This window comes from Liolophura sinensis, chromosome 11, assembly GCF_032854445.1.
Source record: "Liolophura sinensis isolate JHLJ2023 chromosome 11, CUHK_Ljap_v2, whole genome shotgun sequence".
In the NCBI taxonomy this organism is placed as follows: domain Eukaryota; kingdom Metazoa; phylum Mollusca; class Polyplacophora; order Chitonida; family Chitonidae; genus Liolophura; species Liolophura sinensis.
The window spans coordinates 25,498,344-25,517,878 of record NC_088305.1 but is presented as its reverse complement, the minus strand read 5'-3'; the positions used below and the strand labels follow the sequence as shown (position 1 = coordinate 25,517,878).

The window sequence follows — 19,535 nt, the reverse complement described above, 5'->3', positions numbered from 1 at the left end:
AAATCAGATGAAAGAGACTTATTTTCCAATAAGGTCGAATATGATTTTTTGTTTCACAAAAAAAAAAAAAGAATTTAGAAATATTTTTGCATGGTGGGTATTTGGGACTGCCTAATCGGATACATCGTCTTTGCATAATAATGTTCTTAATAAGGATGTTATGCATGTGTAGTAAATTTGAATGTGAATTTGTTGTTTACATCGAAACAGATGCATTTACCTGAATTATGATAATATTTATGAACATATTAAATATATAATATGATCAAAATCCAGGTTACACGCATTAGATACTGCAAATATATTTATTTAACATGTGTTACATCCTCATTTACAATATTATTACACAAGGATAATATATACCATGTGGTGACCACCAAATACCCACCACAAAAAATATTTTTAAGTGTCTTTTTCACTTTATTTATTCATTTATTTGATTCGTGTTTTATGCCGTAATCAAGGATATTTCACTTTTACGAAAAAATATTGAAGACCACATTTACAACTAACTTTTTGCATTTTTTCGTCTGTAGTTGATGTAATTTTTATGCTTTCTCCACCTATAAGTCAAGCACTTATTCATATCATGAATATAGTTAAACATCAATGAAATTAATGCATGCAGTCGTACCTGAAGATCATTTGTTGGACCAGGTTTCAAAATTGGATAGTTGTTTATATCTGGGAGAGCGCTAGTAGCTGACAGGCTAGGAACTTGTCGCTCCGGCAACCGGTATGTCACTCGGAACTGGATGGGGCGGAGCTTGTCTGAAAACACGTCCTGGAACAGAGATACAGTACTTCCCTTTGTTCATGCCGGCAAAAGTACAACACAACTTCAGGCAGAAGTCAATTAAAGGACAGGGCCTGGTTGTTCAAAAGTGTATTAGTTAATACTGGTATTAAGTCATACTATACATTAGCCATTGTAAGAAAACCAAGCAACCAGTACAGTTGTACACAGACCAAGTAAAAGAGCAGCTGATGAAGTACATATTTAATATACTGTTACAGGCTTATTTTTGGGCCTAGAGCAAACTTGAAGACTTGGTTTACAGATGAAGACGGTATAAAGTCATAAGAGAGTTTTGAACAACTGAGGCCCAGGTCACAAATAGTCAACACTTACACCAGGAATTCTTTTACAATTTACACAACCAGTGTGTTGCTATACGATAATAATGAGGAACAGCTTAGAGAAAACCACCTAAGCTTACCTTAAGATAAACAAGCTCTGTCTGACAATCCCCTGGAGCAGGTGTCGTTTTGTCTATTGTCATTTCTTTTTCCACAAAATATGGGGTCTGGGGATTCGTTGGGGACTTGAAGTCCACTCGCGACGTTATTGCTCCAATAAACTTATCGGCCTCGATTTTGTAGATGACACGTATGGCAGACTGGAATCTAGAAGGGAAAGAAGGATATCAAGGATTAGTGAAGTTGTCACCCATTTTTTCTCTAGCAGTAAACAAAAGGGGTCGATCTATACAATTCAAAGATCAACTATGTCAAATTTCAGCTGACTTCAGAAGATACTGGATGAAACATAGAAGGTTAAAGGCTCAAGACCAAAATTTCCAATTTCCACGAGAAAAAAAAAACAAAACAAAAAAAAAATAACTGGGTTTGAACTCCCATCAGAAAAGCCATGGATATCAATGATCTGAAATCTAAAAACACAGAAAATTGTACACACCACAAACACATCTTCAAGAATTTGGTTATGAGTCAAAAGAGGTTATTTTTGTTATGCTTGTAGATTATTAACAGACAAGTGTTAACACAACATTATTTTAATGTAGTAGGCAAAAATATTAGTAGCAGAGAAGAAATGCTTAAAACAGAAATAGAGAGAACGATAGTAAGAATTTTGCTGTCAAATTACCTGTTGACATATGCAAGATCTAAACGGATATAAGTACTACTGTCAGAGTTATTGCCAGGGTTAGTATTTACAGAGCTGTTAAAACGCTTACAAAGTTATTTCTTACTGATTAATATTAAATACAATATTCAAGCTTTTGGCTTTGGTAAATATGGCTCTTATCTGATGCCTTAATTTCTGAAGAAACATTTCCTTTATACAACAGCATCCTTAGTCACGGGTTTCCCTCGGGTTCTGCTAGGTTTCCTCCTACCATAATGCTGCCCGCCTTTGTATAAGTGAAGTTTTCTCGAGTACAGCGTAAAAAACCAATCAAGTAAATAAATAAGTAAATACATACAAGCATCTTTCCACCAATACTATATAATGAAAATATCAGAGAAACATGCGCAGACAAATATTTACAAATTACAGCAGAGGACGGGAAATTCTGGTCAAAACTAATTGAAGAGGCAAGAGGTTGCACAACAGCCCTAAAGGTTTTTACAGAAAAGAAAACTTGTTTGTATACTGAAGGTATTAAACAACAATCAACCCAGTATGCTCAGTGACAGATTATAACCTGTGATTTGTTCTCATACAACCATTATAACCTGTGATTTGTTCTCATACAACCATTATACCCTGTGATTTGTTCTCATACAACCATTATAACCTGTGATTTGTTCTCATACAACCAATAATACGGCCACACCAATTCCAATAGTTGTTTTACAGGCACTGTTTCTTCAATGTTGAAGAAGGTAATAAAAATAAAACTAAAAATGCATCTAATTTGTTGGAAGCTGGAACTGTACCAGCAATATTTCTTGTTGAAGGCATATTTATGTAATAGAAAAGCTTAGAAAAAAAGAAGGAAAATTGATAAAAAATACCGAGACAAAATATAATGGTGGATTTTCAGTTTATTTTTATGCCATTTTTTGGTTTTTCAGTGTGGGCTTGCCATTAAAACATGAAAAACAACTATGTCCTAGTGAAGAGGTACGAGTATTTCCACATCCATAAGGATGTAGATGGCCGTGTCTCAGTTCATGCCCTCTTTTTGCCCAATCAAACTGCTTCAATTTTCCATCTCAAGATGCCTCCTGTTGACAAACTGATTGATTTGTCCAGTATTGTAAAGTTTTATACCATTTGTGATAAACCACTGACAAAATACCTGCTCCAAAAATTCTTGACAAACATGCTTTTGCTTCTGAAATTTGACACAGCCGTCGCTGTTAGTTTTTCTGTCATGTCTGTAAGAATTTTAAAGGTGGAGAAAACACAATAATTACATGAAGTTCAGATGAAAGAATGTAAAAAGTTTGTGGCCTTTAGTATTTTTTTCGATTTTTCTTTAAAGAGAAAAGGACACTTGGAAATAATTTTTGTATGGTGGATAAACAGGACCACCTTTTGGTATATATTGTCTTGTTGCAATAGTGTTGTAAATAAGGGTGTAACACATGTTTAATAAATATATTTGCACTAGCATTTGGTCTTTCCAGCTGAAAAATGTGTTCTGCCTGGATTTTGATCATATTTATATTTTTAATATATTCATGAATATTATCATAATTCAGATTAAGTGCATATGTTTGGATGTAAACAACAAATTGACATTCAAATAAATTTGTTAGACATGCACTACATCATTATTTAGAATATCATTATGAAACAGCAATAAATACCAAAATGTGGTCCCAAATACCCACCATACAAAAATATTTTCAAATACAAAAAAAAAATTCGAAAAAAAAAAAAAAAAATTACAGACCATATTTGCAAGTAAGTTTTGATGCTCTTTCATCTGATTTTGGCATCATTTTTATGTTTTGTTCTCCTTTAAGTTGGACTGTTGCTCTGTTCGGCAGAATCCCTATTTCAGCCCCTGAACATGCTGGGTGGATCATCACATACATTTACAGTATCTCTGTGTTAGCATATAGGTAACGATAATATAATTTTGTTTATAAAAAGATTACTATAAAGCTTGTGCAAGATAACTGCATAGCTGTTTTTTTCTTGGAGGTAGGTTTTAAGGTTGTGGGTAAGGGTGGGGGGGGGGGTGGAGTTAGTAGGGTAGAATAAAACACACCAAACATGCATAACATACTTATGTTGGCATTCCAATACACGTGCAATGTACTTATTGTTATTAAAGCTAGTCAAGGTATTCAACCCTACATTCTGTATAAATACTGCATTCCACACACACATTTGTAAGCTATGGAGGAACAAGCCAAGCACCAACATCTACATCATTTCTGTACAATGTAGTAATAACACCGTTTCTTTTTCTCACCCATGATATGTTTTATAAGCTTCATACACATGCAAGAACTACATGTGCAGTTTCTAGCATCTCCTAGTAGCTCATCAAACGCAAAAGATGACTGTTGATATCACAAGGTCCATTTTTTTTCCGTTCTTGTACTGTCATATTTTTTTTTCCAAAAGTTTTTTCAAGACTAATTTTTGTTCAGTCACATTTTTTAGGCAAATTTGTCCATAACATATTGGGCTGTATGTAAAAATGTTATAACTGTATAAAAGTTGCAAACAAATAAATATGTGTACATGTAGGTGTACATATGGCTGAGTACATAGAGGTAGATTATACAAGTACACAATGTACACACTGCATCATGGCTAGCAATGCATGCTGGGAAGCAAACGACGTGGATCAGAGAGGATCATGGGAGTTTAATGATCACATGAAGGTGAGCAAAACTTAGCCAAACATGATGAAACTTCAACAAATGACAGGCCTTTCAGCAAATGCACAAAAGCAACACAAGTGGTAAGTAACAAACCTTGATCTGCAATGATGGTGAATGGTGGTAAAGAAAAAAACAAAAACAAAAAACAAAAAAAAAAAAAACAACAAAGGCTTGAAAATGTCAAATAGCAAAAACTGATAAAATATGAGAAGAGATGAAATGGGTTTACAATCCCTGTAAAATGAGCTTAATCTTGAAACTACATGATATAGACGTGGCAGCAAACTTCAAAAGTTTACCAAAATACTGTATAAAATGACCTAAAATTTCATCTAATTGTTCCGCATTCTTAATTCTGACAGTCCTAGATCTTTCAGATTTTTCCGAAAGTATTTTTTTTTTCTCTACAGAAAAATTGTTAGTTTCAACACCAAATGAAATGCTTTATGGCACTTCTTCACATTTAAGATTGCACATTCTTTTGATGAAATATAAGGTCATTTACAGCAATCACACATTGTTAAAACAATCCGCAAGATCCTGAAGTTCAGATTTTTAAACTCCAAATGAAGCTTGGAAAACTCTCACAGAAATGTAGATTCCCTTTAAAACAAAATGATGCATGGTTTCTGATTGAAACGTGAAAATTGCAAAAAAAAAAAAAAAGAAAAGAAAAAAATATGACAGCAGAATATTGGCGGCAGGATGAAATTGTCATGGCTGAAAAGTAGCATTAAACTCATGGAAGCTGAGGACACTTTGCATCTAACATGTAGGCAAATGATCTGTGAGCATGATACAAACATGCCAGACACAGGACAGACAAGGTATTGATGCATACAGTAAGGACACTGGAGCAGCTAGAAATGTCAAATATGAAGTGTTAACAGGACTGGGAGTCATGCTCTTCAGGAATGGAGGTTAAAAAAGCTGTTTCTCACATGTAAATGTATCAGTTATTTCTTTTTCATTTCACAGACAGCATAAATACTGTTTCGATGTCAAGATGGTACATTGTACAAGATATGTGCACCAAAAAGGCCTGGAGAATTAATCCATGTAGTTCCACATTTAGTTGACTGGAAAGCTACATCTGTATGTTTCATTTCATGAATGAACACTTTTTCCTCCTCCATTCACGAAAGTTCTTCTGACAACCCCAGTCCACTAAATACAAAGCTTACATGATGCTCCGTCTGTTACTGACAGCGGGACTGCGAGGATTTTGTACAAATATTATTTGACTTTATTCATCTGATGAACTACTGCTATTGTCAAGGTTACATGTATTTCAGTTTGGTAACTGACACATTTACAGCTGTTACTGAAACTGACACATTTACAGCTGTTACTGAAACTGACACATTTACAGCTGTTACTGAAACTGACACATTTACAGCTGTTACTGACAGCTCAATTTTGACTTGATCTGAATTACAGAAGTGCATTGAAGGCTCACTTTTGAACCCAAGGTATTAAAATTGTTAACACTTCGTGACTGGTTCAATACCCAGGACTGTATAGTGCACTTATCGCATGTATAGCGAAGCTCAGGATTTCCTATCTCAATATCGTACTGGTCGAATCCCTGGAATATAATGACGGACAGAAACCAGGAAACCATTATCTTAATATCCATTCGGTTGTATCGTTGCAATATAGATATAATGTCTGAAGGAAACCAGGAAACCATTCCTATCTTTATATCCCAATGGTTGTATCGTTGCAATACAGATATGATGTCTGAAGGAAATAAGGAAACCATTCCTATCTTAATATCCCATTGGTTGTATTGTTGCAATACAAATATGATGTCTGAAGGATACCAGGAAACCATTCCTATCTTTATATCCCATTGGTTGTATCGTTGCAATACAAATATGATGTCTGAAGGATACCAGGAAACCATCCCTATCTTAATATCCCAATGGCTGAATCGTTGCAATACAGATATGATGTCTGAAGGAAATAAGGAAACCATTCCTATCTTAATATCCCAATGGTTGTATCGTTGCAATACAGATATGATGTCTGAAGGAAATAAGGAAACCATTCCTATCTTAATATCCCATTGGTTGTATTGTTGCAATACAAATATGATGTCTGAAGGATACCAGGAAACCATTCCTATCTTTATATCCCATTGGTTGTATCGTTGCAATACAAATATGATGTCTGAAGGATACCAGGAAACCATCCCTATCTTAATATCCCAATGGCTGAATCGTTGCAATACAGATATGATGTCTGAAGGAAATAAGGAAACCATTCCTATCTTAATATCCCAATGGTTGTATCGTTGCAATACAGATATGATGGCTGAAGGGAATCAGAAAGATCACCTCAAGAGGGCACTGAAATTCCTCACCAAATTTCAACGAAAAGAATAACTGACATACCATGAATCAATATCAATCAATAAGTGAAAGAAAATAAAAACTGAAGCACCAGTAATTAAAAGACTCCCCCTCCCCACCCAATATCCCCCAACCAAACAAAACTTAAGTGACAGTAGCTGTTATCAGAGGGGCTCACTTCATCTTTTGCTTTCTTTCACTTTTTATTCTACACAATGAGAAAATAATGAAAACTGATAGCTAATCCATGCTGTGCTGCATAGATTAAGCCAGAATTTGAAATCAGGCATTTCAAATTCCAGTTTTCTCCTATTTTCCCTATCTGTCCCATGCTAATTTTGTCACAATAGGGCGTCTTAAAGACACCACAACACACCCCTGGCTAAACCTATGCTCTCCTCTGCAGTGTTCTAACTCACCGGTTTGGGTAGTCTGTCTCAAACTGTAGGCATACCTCCATGGCAATACACCGCTTCTTGGAGCCATCATGCCGGCAGTATGCCTCACCCGTTGGGTTGATCTTCTTTGGGGATGCCCGGATTGTGGGTTTCAGCGTAATGACTGGGCGAGCTCTGAGAACGACAGCATTTTCAGACTCAAAAGCCCCGATGGCGAGATCTGGATAGCCATTGTTATCAAGATCTTTTCCTCCAGAAAGAGAACTTCCGAAAGCCTGTAGGTTTGTCTGTGTGATGTTGTCTGCGGAGATTCTCTATAAAAAGCACAGGCATTGAATGAATGAATGAATGAATGAACGAATGAATGAATGATTAAGGCTGAACCTCACACTGGCATTATTTCAGCCAAATTCATGGTGACACAGACATTGACATGCATACATTTTTACAATTTGTATGTATTCCAATTTTAAAAAAAAATCAATGTAAAAATTAAATGTTTAAAATTTAAGAATTCTTATCACAGTTTAAGCTTATTTACACCACCACTATAATAGCCTACAATATCACACACAAATTCTCATTTATGTCCATTGTAACTCATTTGTTTTCTGTCATATATGTCCACTACTTCTACATTCGGCCACACCACTTTCACTTTCTGTTTTACACCTAAGCCAGCTCTAAAAAAAGATCCAAAAATGTAATAAAAAATGAAAATCCACCTTTTTATTTCGTCTGATCGTTATATTTTAAAGATTTTCCTATTTTTCAAGGCTTTCCGACCATGTAAATATGTCCTCAACACACGATTAAGGCTGCATTTGCGTTCTCAGTTTAAAGGACAAGACAGGATACTCAAGCTTTGCAAAAAGTGTCACCTTCATTATTTTCACGAGATTTCACCGAATAACATGATAACACTGCACAAATGGCTGGTGTGAGTCGAGGCAGCCATCTTGAAAATTTTCTCCAATCAAACACGTTGCTATGAGGTTGAGCAACCTAAGCCGTGAGGTAGCCTTTATCCATTCATTCCATGAAGTAACAAATCGTAACACAAAACTACTGCATAAAACATCATTTTGACATCGTTTAGAACGATTTAGTTAGGTGTAGCTGAAGAGCCATTTCACACAGTGTTGTGCGGCCGGTCTGTATCACTTATGGACCACCATAGACGTAAAATCAGTTAATTTACAAGCCTTGTGATATTCAACAAATGTCAGACAGTAGCATACCTTCTCGGCCAAACCCACATTAGTCTCCCCAAATATGTTTCTTGTCGTTTATTTTAGTGTTTAGTCAGCAGTTTCTAAATAACAAATATCAGAGTCAGTGCAAACTTTATCCGAGATGCCAAAGGTTTATGGGAACAAGAAGACAGCATCTCACCAGACAACGCATAAAATTAATTAAAAATCTTATATGATACCCGCATAATTTTTTCCTCTGAATTTATTAAAACTGAAGAATTTAAATATTGCTCCTTCGTCTTTCTCGCATACAAGGGATGTTTTTTTTCTGTTTTCTCCTATAAAATACAGTAAAATTATTGAAATGCCCTCATCAAGTCAAGGTGCTTTCTCAGATGTCTGCAATAACTAGGTCTCCTCTCATCTTAGAAGCCACCGTTACAAGATTTATTTCCATCTGTTTCACAACTGAGCATGAATCTAGTTGTACAACAATCCTACTGTCATTTTGTAAACATTTAATTGGGGTCAAAATCACGAGCACAACCGCTCTGGAGGCTACGACCTGAACCAGAAATACCCCAACCCTGCATCTTCAGCTAGGCTATTGAAACAGGGTCGCTGGAGTTCCTTGTGAATGAAATAGTAGGGCCTGCTGTAGTATCAACATTTCAAGAACTATTCTTCCAGTATGTCCACTTTCCAAGAAAACTATATTCATCACTTGGGCCTTCATTGCTGAAGTCCCATTTGTCATAGGCTACTGCTTACACTAATATACGGAAAATACCGTCAACGTTTGAAGGCTAGAGTAAATGTTACATCGCCTTGCACTCAATAAGACGCACTGAAGTTGTGTCAAGACGAAGTTTCACTAAACTTTTACTAGGTTGAAAAAAATCTAAAAAAAAATATTTAACGCCAGTTTAAGATACTTTGAATGGTAGTCTTTCAGTGGACATAAACATTACTCAGGTGCTGTCTTTCACTTTACAAAAGGGTTACAATTTAAACATCCATACTTGGTAGTGATGTCTCTGTCTACATATGCAAGTTAATTTATAGTTTCCATTTGACCATACAAGTTGTGACATGACAAGTTATTTACACATACGGCATGCATGTACATGTGTGCCTAGGCCCAAAAAGCGGCTAACTCGCAATCCATAACAAGCACACACTTTGATTTATTTATTTGATTGGTGTTTGACGCCGTACTCAAGAATATTTCACTTATACAACAGCGGCCAGCACTTTGGTGGGACGACAGACACTTTAAACCATAATCAATACACTTTTACCATGCACTCTTACTTTTAGTTTCATGGGTTTTTTTTTTTGTCGTGCGTGCGTGTGTTTTTTTTTTTTGTATTCTAAAAAAACACTCTATCTGACCATCAAAAAAAGCCACCTTTTTAAATGTTAAATATTCAAAATATTGCATAGTGAATGGCCCAAAAAGTGTGAACTCTGAGAAATCTATATTAACATAACACTTATGGTGCAACCCCAATTTTAACTACTAGGGCTTGAAACAAAACGATTACTGTATGTCACCAGAAGTTTTAAAGTGACATTTTGCTAGATTCATCCATTTTAGGGTCAATTTGGATTTTTTTGTCAGATCAAATGTGCCATTTTAGGGCCATAATTTGCTTCTGAAAGTGAATTTTTACATGCTAAACTAAAAGCGAAAATACAGTTAATGAACTATTTAATTCAGATCAAACTGGCTATGTGGAATTGGTCTTTGTTGCCAATTTACCTGAGCATATTTCTCGACAATTCCTTTCTCTGATCCATGGAAAATGTACACAGTGCCATTCCCTTCATAAGGAGCTCCCACAGCAACGTCTGCAATCAAAGATAAACCCATAAATGATTAAGAGATACACTTGTTTTTTTTTATTTCTCAATATGTAGTGTACGATGTAGCCTATTATATGAAAGTACCAAAAAAAGCTTTTCTTGGGCATAAAAATGGCTCTAAACTATAATTCTAAGGCTCCAGTGGGATCTATCCAGAGATTAAATATCCTGCTGAGGTAACAACAGTATGTATATGTATGTATGTATGCGCGCTTGGGGTCTAATGTCATACTTAACAATTTTACATTCATATGACGACATACATTCATATGTGTCTTCTTGTGGCAGAAGCAAAGTAAAAGGCAACTAAAAAACTTACCAAGATAGCCGTCTTTGTTGAGATCACCAGCTGAGGTCAGACTAAAACCAAACCGTGCAAAAGTACAGCCCAATCGCTTACACTCCTTCTCTCCCATCATCCGACTCTCAATCACTGTGGGAATCGTGCTGCTTTCAATTCCCTGAAAATAAATTTTCACATCCTGGGCCCATTCTACAAAGCGTGCTCAAACTTGTGCAAGAGTGACTGTCCTAATAACACATATTGAAGGGATATGTTAGCCATCACAATTGTGCCTGTCACAAAGTTCAAACACTTTCATGACTTCTTATTTCTAGATATCACTTGGGTTTAAGGTTACCAGGTTTTCGATTTATTTATTTGATTGCCTTTCCCATTTATAGGTGAAGAGCTAGGCTGCCCAAAGTACACTGATTCATCTTTTATAAACTAGTGAATTTTACTGATTAAATTCAATATGTAAGTCTTAAAATTTTGATGAATTCCCACAAATGGGCTCTGCATGTGTCTTGAGGAAATCTGAAATCTGTGCTGTGATTGGTCAGTACATACCTGGGGACCACCCATATATACATAAATAGCTCCACCCACATTCTTCTTCTTCACAAAGTAAAATGGTGCTCCAACCACTAAGTCATCAAATCTGGAAAGTTATAACATTATAAATGAACAGTTTCTAGCAAACAACCATCGCTCTTATGTGTCAGTTCTTATGTGTCGTAACTTAACCTTACAGAATGAAAAACATGACTGTTCCAGTCTGGCGTGCTAACACCCTCGGCCACAGAGTCACCTGATTAATTTCATTATTGGAAATACTTAAATGTTGGCATCTAAAGTATCTTGTTAAGGCCATTTGTGCTTCTGAAGGGGCAATTTTTACAGCACTTTGTGTACACGTAGAGTTACTGATCCCCTGTAGATTATGATAGGAGTCTGTGTAAGCTCCTTATTTTCACCACAGGCCTTACCCATCCTGGTTAATATCGAGGGCGATGATATCGTAGCCAAACATAGAGCCGAACACAGAGCCCTTGATGACATTCTCTGGGATGTACTGAAACTCTCCGTTGTTGGTTTTGGCTGTAAACATGACGACCTGACCAATCTCATTAGCACGAGGTGCACCGGCTGCGTAGTACATCTGAGCTCCACTGAATCGGCCAGCAGCCGCTGAAAACCCTAAAATTGTATAAAAATGTATGTCAAAACAGTGAGTTTCATGATTTGACACTTAAAAGGCCTTGTCACTTTACCTGGATTTCTTGGAAAGACGCAAGTGTGCTTAATTATCTTCATCATTTAGGAGTACGCAGAAGTCTTGCAGGTTGGGTAACATATTGAGCAAAACCTTGTCACTTTAGCTGGATGTCTCTGCCTGACATGAGTGTACTCACTTATTTATGCAATTATTTGCTCTGAATTTTATGCCACACTCAAGAATATTTCACTAATACAATGGCCACCAAGACTATAATGAGAGGAAACCAACACCATAATGGGAGGAAACCAACACCATAATGGGAGGAAACCAGGCTGGGTTAAACCCATGAAGAGCCACAGATTACTGGCAGTTCTGGCACAACTGGAGGGGAAGGCAGCATGAGCTGCACTTGAGCTCACAGTGACGACATAGGAGAGAAGCTTCTGAGTGTACTCAACAATCTGGCTTTACTTTAATTTTGTCATTCAAGAGTTTACAACCATCGTCACAGCCGCACTGCTTACCTAAGTAAGAAAAGAAAGGCACAGGTGGGTTTTCTCCTTTCTCCACGGGTGTTCTCTTCCAACCCAACCCTGAGATTAATTCTTCTGTGTCGTACTTCTTAAATAACATCCCTGCAATATTTAAGGTTAAAAGTTAATGCTCAAATCTTACCCTGTAACTATGCCTACAGTTATTCTAGCTATTCTGGTTATTTATTTATTTATTGATTGCTGTTGTTCTTGTCACAATATGACTGCAATATTGTCAAAGTTACATTAAACCATTATCATGCGTTCAAAAATCTGACCGACTGACAGAGCAACTCGCAGTAAAATATGGCACACCCAACTGATCCAGCAAAGGGCTAAAACAGTAAATTATGGCATACCCAACTGATCCAGCAAGGGCTTAGCACAGTAAAATATGCCAGACCCAACTGATCCAGCAAGGGCTTAACACAGTAAAACATGCCACACCCAACTAATCCCGCAAAGGTTTAACACAGTAAAGCATGCCACACCCAACTGATCCAGCAAGGGCAAATAACAAATAAAAGACTGTATCATCACCATGTGCAGCATCTGTATGATAGCCTTGTACAAACAACAAAAATCATGTATGCAGATAAATATCACACCATCATTTTTTTTAGGAAAAATCTGACTAGCAAAGTTAAATCAAGCACCACTGCTCTCATACCTGTCCATGTCTTTGCTCCAGGTGCGCCAATAACAACATTACCATCCTGAAAAACATCAAGAGATACAAAAGATGGACGTGGAAGGGAGATAACTACTGTATCAGAAAATTATGCTGAGCTGCTAGTTAGCGCACAAGAGTTTTAGACACTGACAAGGGTAACTCTCCCTGGCCTTAGAATGTGTTAGTCTTGAAAAAACATTCAGACCTTTCTTTGACGATTCAAAAATATCATAGACAAAATAAACAACTATTCTTTGCTGCTGCGCAATAACTACAGCATAGTAATCCTGAGGTTATTAAAAACCTACAAAACTGATCTTTAGAACAAACCATGTCAGTGTCACAATCCCTGCCACTTTCATTACTTAAAAGAAAAAAACAGAAAAAATATAGCCTTGGTTAGTCATTTATTTGATTTTTGATTTGATTGGTGGTTTATGCCTCACTCAAGAATATTTCACTAATATGACTACGGCCAGAATTATTATGGAAGGAAACCGGGCAGAGCCCTGGGGGAACCCTGCGACCATCCGCAGGTTACTGAAAAACCTTCCTACTTACAGCCAGAGAGAAAGCCTGCATGAGCTGGACTTGAACTCACAGTGAGTGGCTCCTGAGTCATTGGGCCACTCTGGCTTTCTAACCGCCTCAGCCACGGAGGCTCCACTTAGTCAGTAAAAGACATACAGGTCAAAATTGACCTTATGGCCACAGCCATTTTTCTTCTTTTTGACGTAATAAGCATCTTTGTAACAAGGAAACTCATAAATCATCTTTTACTCTGAAATTCTTATGAGTTCATGCGATACACTATTATTACTCAAACCGGAAACAAAGTGTAAACATACCATTTTTCAGTTACCCGATGACGACAAGTCATTAGGTGTATGTAGGAGGTTCTCTATACATACATGTACATCCTCACATTTGGTCTAGTGTTGTGTTTTCTTTTAAAAAAAAAAACAAAAAAACATCTGCATACAGGACTTACATTAGCGATGATTCCGCTGGTGCCAGCTTGACAATACCCATAATCCTCGTGTCCTGCCACAACGGAGAGCTGAGAGCAGGCGTCCCATTCCATGTCATAATCAAGGCGGTTTGTGAAGGTGTGACATTTACCGAAACCCCAGTTTGTGCGCTGAGAAGCAGTACGGTGTTTTTTGTACCGATGGGCACATGTCTGTAAAGGAGTAGAAAGGATTCAATTTATTTATTTGATTGGTGTTTTACGTTGTACTCAAGAATATTTCATAACCCACAACCATCCGCAGGTTGCTGCAAGACCTTCCCACGTATGGCCGGAGAGGAAGGAGTAGAAAGGAAAATAAACACCTGTTTACCTGGTTTTAGGTCTTACTCAGGATTCTGTATCATCTGTACTCCAAGTATTCATTCAATTATTTTTTCCCGACTGGTGTTTATGCAATATTTAAGAACTTTCCTATACTTTCACTTATAGGACAGCCAGCATTATGGTGGAACAATAACAGAGAAAGTCCGGAGGAATCCCACGACCATCCTTAGGGTGCTGCAACATCTTCAAATGCACACCACAGAATTAGAATACCAGTAATTCATTGACATATATTTAAATTGTTGTTTTAACACTGTACTTACTATGTTGTATAATGGTACATAAATCCTTGTCAGGTTTATGAACGAAAAAACAGGAGGGCCCAACAACTAAACTGCACTATTCTCTTGACAAATTACCCCAATTACAGAGCTTTACTGTAAACAGCTTGGATTCCCATAAAAATAGGTTGGTTATTCAAGAGATTAGCCTGACGAGGTCTACATTTTGTCTTATTACAGTGAAGATAAATCAGAACCACAGACACTCACAATAATTTTGTTCTCTGGTCCTTCACTGTTGACGACTACACCTAACCACTGATCCGTGACATTCTCCTTCACACGATCCGTGTCTTGATAGACTGGAAGACGAGTGAAACATGGAAATCAGACAAAATGTGACAGGGAAATCAGACAAAGTGAAACATGGATATCAGACAAAGTGAAACATGGAAAACAGACAAAGTGAAACATGGATATCAGACAAAGTGAAACATGGAAATCAGACAAAGTGTGACATGGAAATTAGACAAAGTGAAACATGGAAATCAGACAAAGTGAAACATGGATATCAGACAAAGTGAAACATGGAAATCAGACAAAGTGAAACATGGATATCAGACAAAGTAAAACATGGAAAACAGACAAAGTGTGACAGGGAAATTAGACAAAGTGAAACATGGAAATCAGACAAAATGTGACAGGGAAATCAGACAAAGTGAAACATGGAAACCAGACAAAGTGAAACATGGAAACCAGACAAAGTGAAACATGGAAAACAGACAGAGTGTGACAGGGAAATTAGACAAAGTGGGACAGAGAAATTAGGCAAAGTGAATCAGGGAACTCAGACAAAGTAAAACATGGAAATCAGACAAAGTGTAACAGGGAATTGAGACAAAGTGTGACAGGGAAATTAGACTAAGTGGGACAGGGAAATTAGGCAAAAGGCAACATAAAAATCAGACAAAGAGCAACATAAAAAATCAGAAACAGGTGAAGATACAATACAATATACTCGAATCCATCTAATTTTTGGGACACCTGGTCCACTATTTTTAGCCAGTGTACACATATATGTAATTGTAGGAGGAATATACCCTGTCTTTTTCTTTCACAGGGTTAGTCTACCTAATAAACTACATATTCACATCTTCACTTTCCAAAAAAAACTGGGAGAGAAATGTAATTCTTGACTTTCACTTCTACTGATATCTGTCCTAAAATTTAGAAGAATTAGGGTACATGTACAGAAAGCACACAGCTGGTGTCTGTCCTATTTCTGAGCGCGAAATGAAGTGGTACCAATTTACCGATCGATACCTATGACTCGTCTCAGGATTGAACTCCGGATCTGTACAAATGTCAGTTGCTACTACTATACTTACTTTCCTCCCCAAGTTTTAACCTTTCGCAGTCGTCTGGGTTGGTGGATAACCTGCACTTATAAAGGCTGCCAAACCCAGTCACAGTAGTGACCACCAGGTCTTTCTGTTGGGTATATCTCTGGGCATCCACATCTGCTTTGGGAGCGCCGACCAAAAATCTGAAACAGAAAATTGGACAAACAATATCAATATTTATTTATGGCCAGCATTATGGTGAGAGGATTATGGTGAGAGGAAACTGAGCAGAGCCCAGGGGAAAAATCAATGATCCACAGGTTGCTGGCAGGCCTTTCCACATACAGCAGGAGAGGAAGCCATCATGAGCTGGACTTGAACTCACAACGGCAGCATGCGTGAGAGGCTCCTGTGTCATTGCACTGTGTTGTCATGCTAACCATTTCTGCCCTCATGATCAATGAAGCTCATGACAGACTCTTACATGTACATGTAGGCCTTTGATTGTTCAGTATGCCACACGTAGAATATTTCAATGTAGACACATGTTATCATACCCAGTGTGCATGTTCTCCAGCATACATCTACATTTACATATGCATGTAAATTTAGTCAAAACCTTAAGTCATCACGCCTCATTTACATTTTCTTCCTCGATTTCTTATCACACATCCTACTTGCACCAACGTTAGACGTTGAATCAGACACTCAAATATTATTATGACTGTTACTATTGTAATCATTTGCATGGGAGGGTCTGTCAGCAACCTGCGGATGGCCGTGGGTTTTACCCAGGCTCTGCCCGGTTTCCTCTCACCATAATGCTGGCCATCGTCATATAATTGAAATATTCTTGAGTATGGCGTAAAACACCAATCAAATAAATCTATAAATTATAATAATTTGAATTTGACACATAATCCTAACAAACCCTTACAAGACTTTGATGAAATTCATTTACAGTGAAATATGGCCATAATGTTTTATATTATTTCGCAACCATTATATGGGGTGCGTGTACATGACCTACCGGTAGTAAAATACAACATTCATTTGATTAGTGTCCTACTCTTCGCATCTGATAGCATCCAAACAATTAACTTAATTGACAAATTATTAAAATTCCACACATAGCTCAGCAGCTATCATCCCAATAGCATATAAACTGTATGCGTTTCTCCTGTATCGTGTGTACAGAGTGCAGGAGAAATAATAATCTATGGGGTTGTAATGAGAGGTGCCATGGTCAACTTATTATCGAGGCCTTGTGGTCCAACGTGACTGAGCATTTACACAATGTAGTACTACAGCTGGGAAAGCCAATAATGACAAAATTCTGGCCAATATGAATACATGCTTCCTAATTCCTGGACCTTATCGCCAAAGAGCAACTTTCAGTGCAATTTGTGCACATTTACAATTAGATTTTGCAGACAAAAGTACATGTACATTCGTTGGATTGGCCAATTTCACAGCCTCAAAAAAAAATATAATTTTATCAGTCTACACTGAACAATGCCTTCAGAATATGCTTGAATGAACACCTTGCAACCATGCGAAAAGGTTGAAGAATTACAGTATGTAGGATTTTTGTCTTGTACATCATCTAAGCATCAATTATTACGCTACAGTCAATGAAATCATATTTGGCCAAATTAGTGCATTTTTACAGGCAAACAGATGTACAAGGTGTCAGTTTTGTAAGTGGAGTAAACGAGGTAAAACATCAACATTTGGCAACTTCGTCACTAACTTGATGCATTGTTACCAAAGTTACATGAACACTGAAAACGCGAAAATCCAAAGAGGATATTGCACAGTGAAGGTTGAATACCATAAATATTTTTTGAGTGAGAGGTGGAAATAACCCACAAGACACGCAGCGTCGAGTTTTTATCATTTTTACCTCTCATGAGAACAATATTTATGGTATTCAACCTCTACTATGCAATATTCTATTTATTATTTCGTTCACGTCCGTTTGCAATTTCGTGCCCACAAAACCTTTTTACAGTTTTAAACGGTGTCTGTAAGTAATTATACATTCTACAAACATCATGGTGGGAGGAAACCGAGCAGAGCCTGGGGGAAACCCATGACCATCTGCAGGTTGCTGACTGACCTTTCCACTTAAGGTCGGGGAGAAAGTCAGCATGAGCTGGAAGTTTCACTTCTATTTTTTCCTCATTTGACATGGAAAATTTTTTTTATGCATTTGTAAAGAAAAAAAAAATTAAATTGGCATGGTCTAAAGGAAACTTTAAGTGTCAGAAAAATGAAGAAGAAACCTGTGATCAATGTATATGCATGTGTAGTCAGGCAATTCATATCACAAAACCAGTCCTAAACAATCCCTGAAAGTCCTTTTTTTCTGACATGCCTTTTGACAATTTGTATGCTTTTAGATAAACTTTCAAATGATAAAACATAAGCACCAATACAAATGTACATGTGTTCCAATCACTTTAGTCAAAACTATTCTTTACAAAGATAAAATGACTACACCCAACTCCAATATCAGAAATATAAAAGCTTTAGTTGTTTTATAACTCCTAAAATTACATCTTCCAACAGATTACTGGGTGATTTTTCATTTCAAAGAGAAAGTTTGAAAGGCTGACAAAGTGATGTTTTGTCTTCAGTGCAAGATGAACCTTTCCATCTGTACGGACCCTTATGACCTTTAGCCCCTGGCCTTTAACCTCTCCTATGTCTACCATAATTCTACTATAATTCTCCGAATTTAAGTACACCAATACACGTGTACACAATATACATGTAAGCGTTTCTTGTCCAGATATACACACACTTTGAACAGAAAATGCATTTTCCAGGTTTCTTTGGAGGACAGGTACCTCTAGTACTTTTTAGAAATTTGTAACACAATTAAATTACAATTTTTATTTTTCATTACAAAACAATTTTCTAAGGCACAGATTATAAATTTTCGCCACATAAATGTATATACAGACCGAACATCTAGTACATTCAGCAGCCACATAGAAGGCTACATGTAGCCATGGCATTTTTGTCTGCAAAACTATTTTTGACGAAATTTAAAACTTACTACCCATATACAAGTATAACAGCAACATGTATAGTTCCAGAAATTCTAACTGACAGATTTGTGGTCCCCGTAACATGTACGTTTAACGGCTGCTGACCAAGGATAACACCAGACCCACAAAATGAGGTCTTTACCCATGTTCCCAGTGTTGACTGAAGGACACGAATGAAGTGAATGTTTTTTGGTTTATGGTTTCAACTTCAGTTCAAGGAACACTGCCATTATAAATCAGTACATCAAGTGATAACGACAACAATTTGTTCTAACCCTAATTCTTCAACTTTTTCACATTTGTAAGGTGTTTGTTCAAGCATGTTCTCCAGGCATTAATCTGTGTAGACTGATAAAATGACATTTCTTGTGAAGCCCAAATGCCTCCAAATGCGCATAAATTGCGCTGAAAGTTCCTCTATCATATGC

The 19,535-nt window shown here is 37.0% G+C and overlaps 1 protein-coding gene across 1 annotated transcript in view; it reads right to left on the bottom strand.

The window, feature by feature from the left end:
• LOC135478239 (integrin alpha-PS1-like) overlaps positions 1–19,535 on the bottom strand; it is a 59,451-nt gene that overhangs the window by 14,053 nt on the left and 25,863 nt on the right. Inside the window, exons 2-13 of the mRNA XM_064758511.1 lie at positions 16,094–16,251; positions 14,976–15,067; positions 14,119–14,310; positions 13,125–13,170; positions 12,446–12,556; positions 11,689–11,899; positions 11,270–11,360; positions 10,736–10,877; positions 10,313–10,401; positions 7,373–7,665; positions 1,221–1,407; positions 635–784 (exon numbers count right to left, since the gene is read on the bottom strand). Coding sequence (XP_064614581.1) covers positions 635–784; positions 1,221–1,407; positions 7,373–7,665; positions 10,313–10,401; positions 10,736–10,877; positions 11,270–11,360; positions 11,689–11,899; positions 12,446–12,556; positions 13,125–13,170; positions 14,119–14,310; positions 14,976–15,067; positions 16,094–16,251 — 1,762 coding nt within the window. The remainder of the gene's footprint in view (positions 1–634; positions 785–1,220; positions 1,408–7,372; positions 7,666–10,312; positions 10,402–10,735; positions 10,878–11,269; positions 11,361–11,688; positions 11,900–12,445; positions 12,557–13,124; positions 13,171–14,118; positions 14,311–14,975; positions 15,068–16,093; positions 16,252–19,535) is intronic.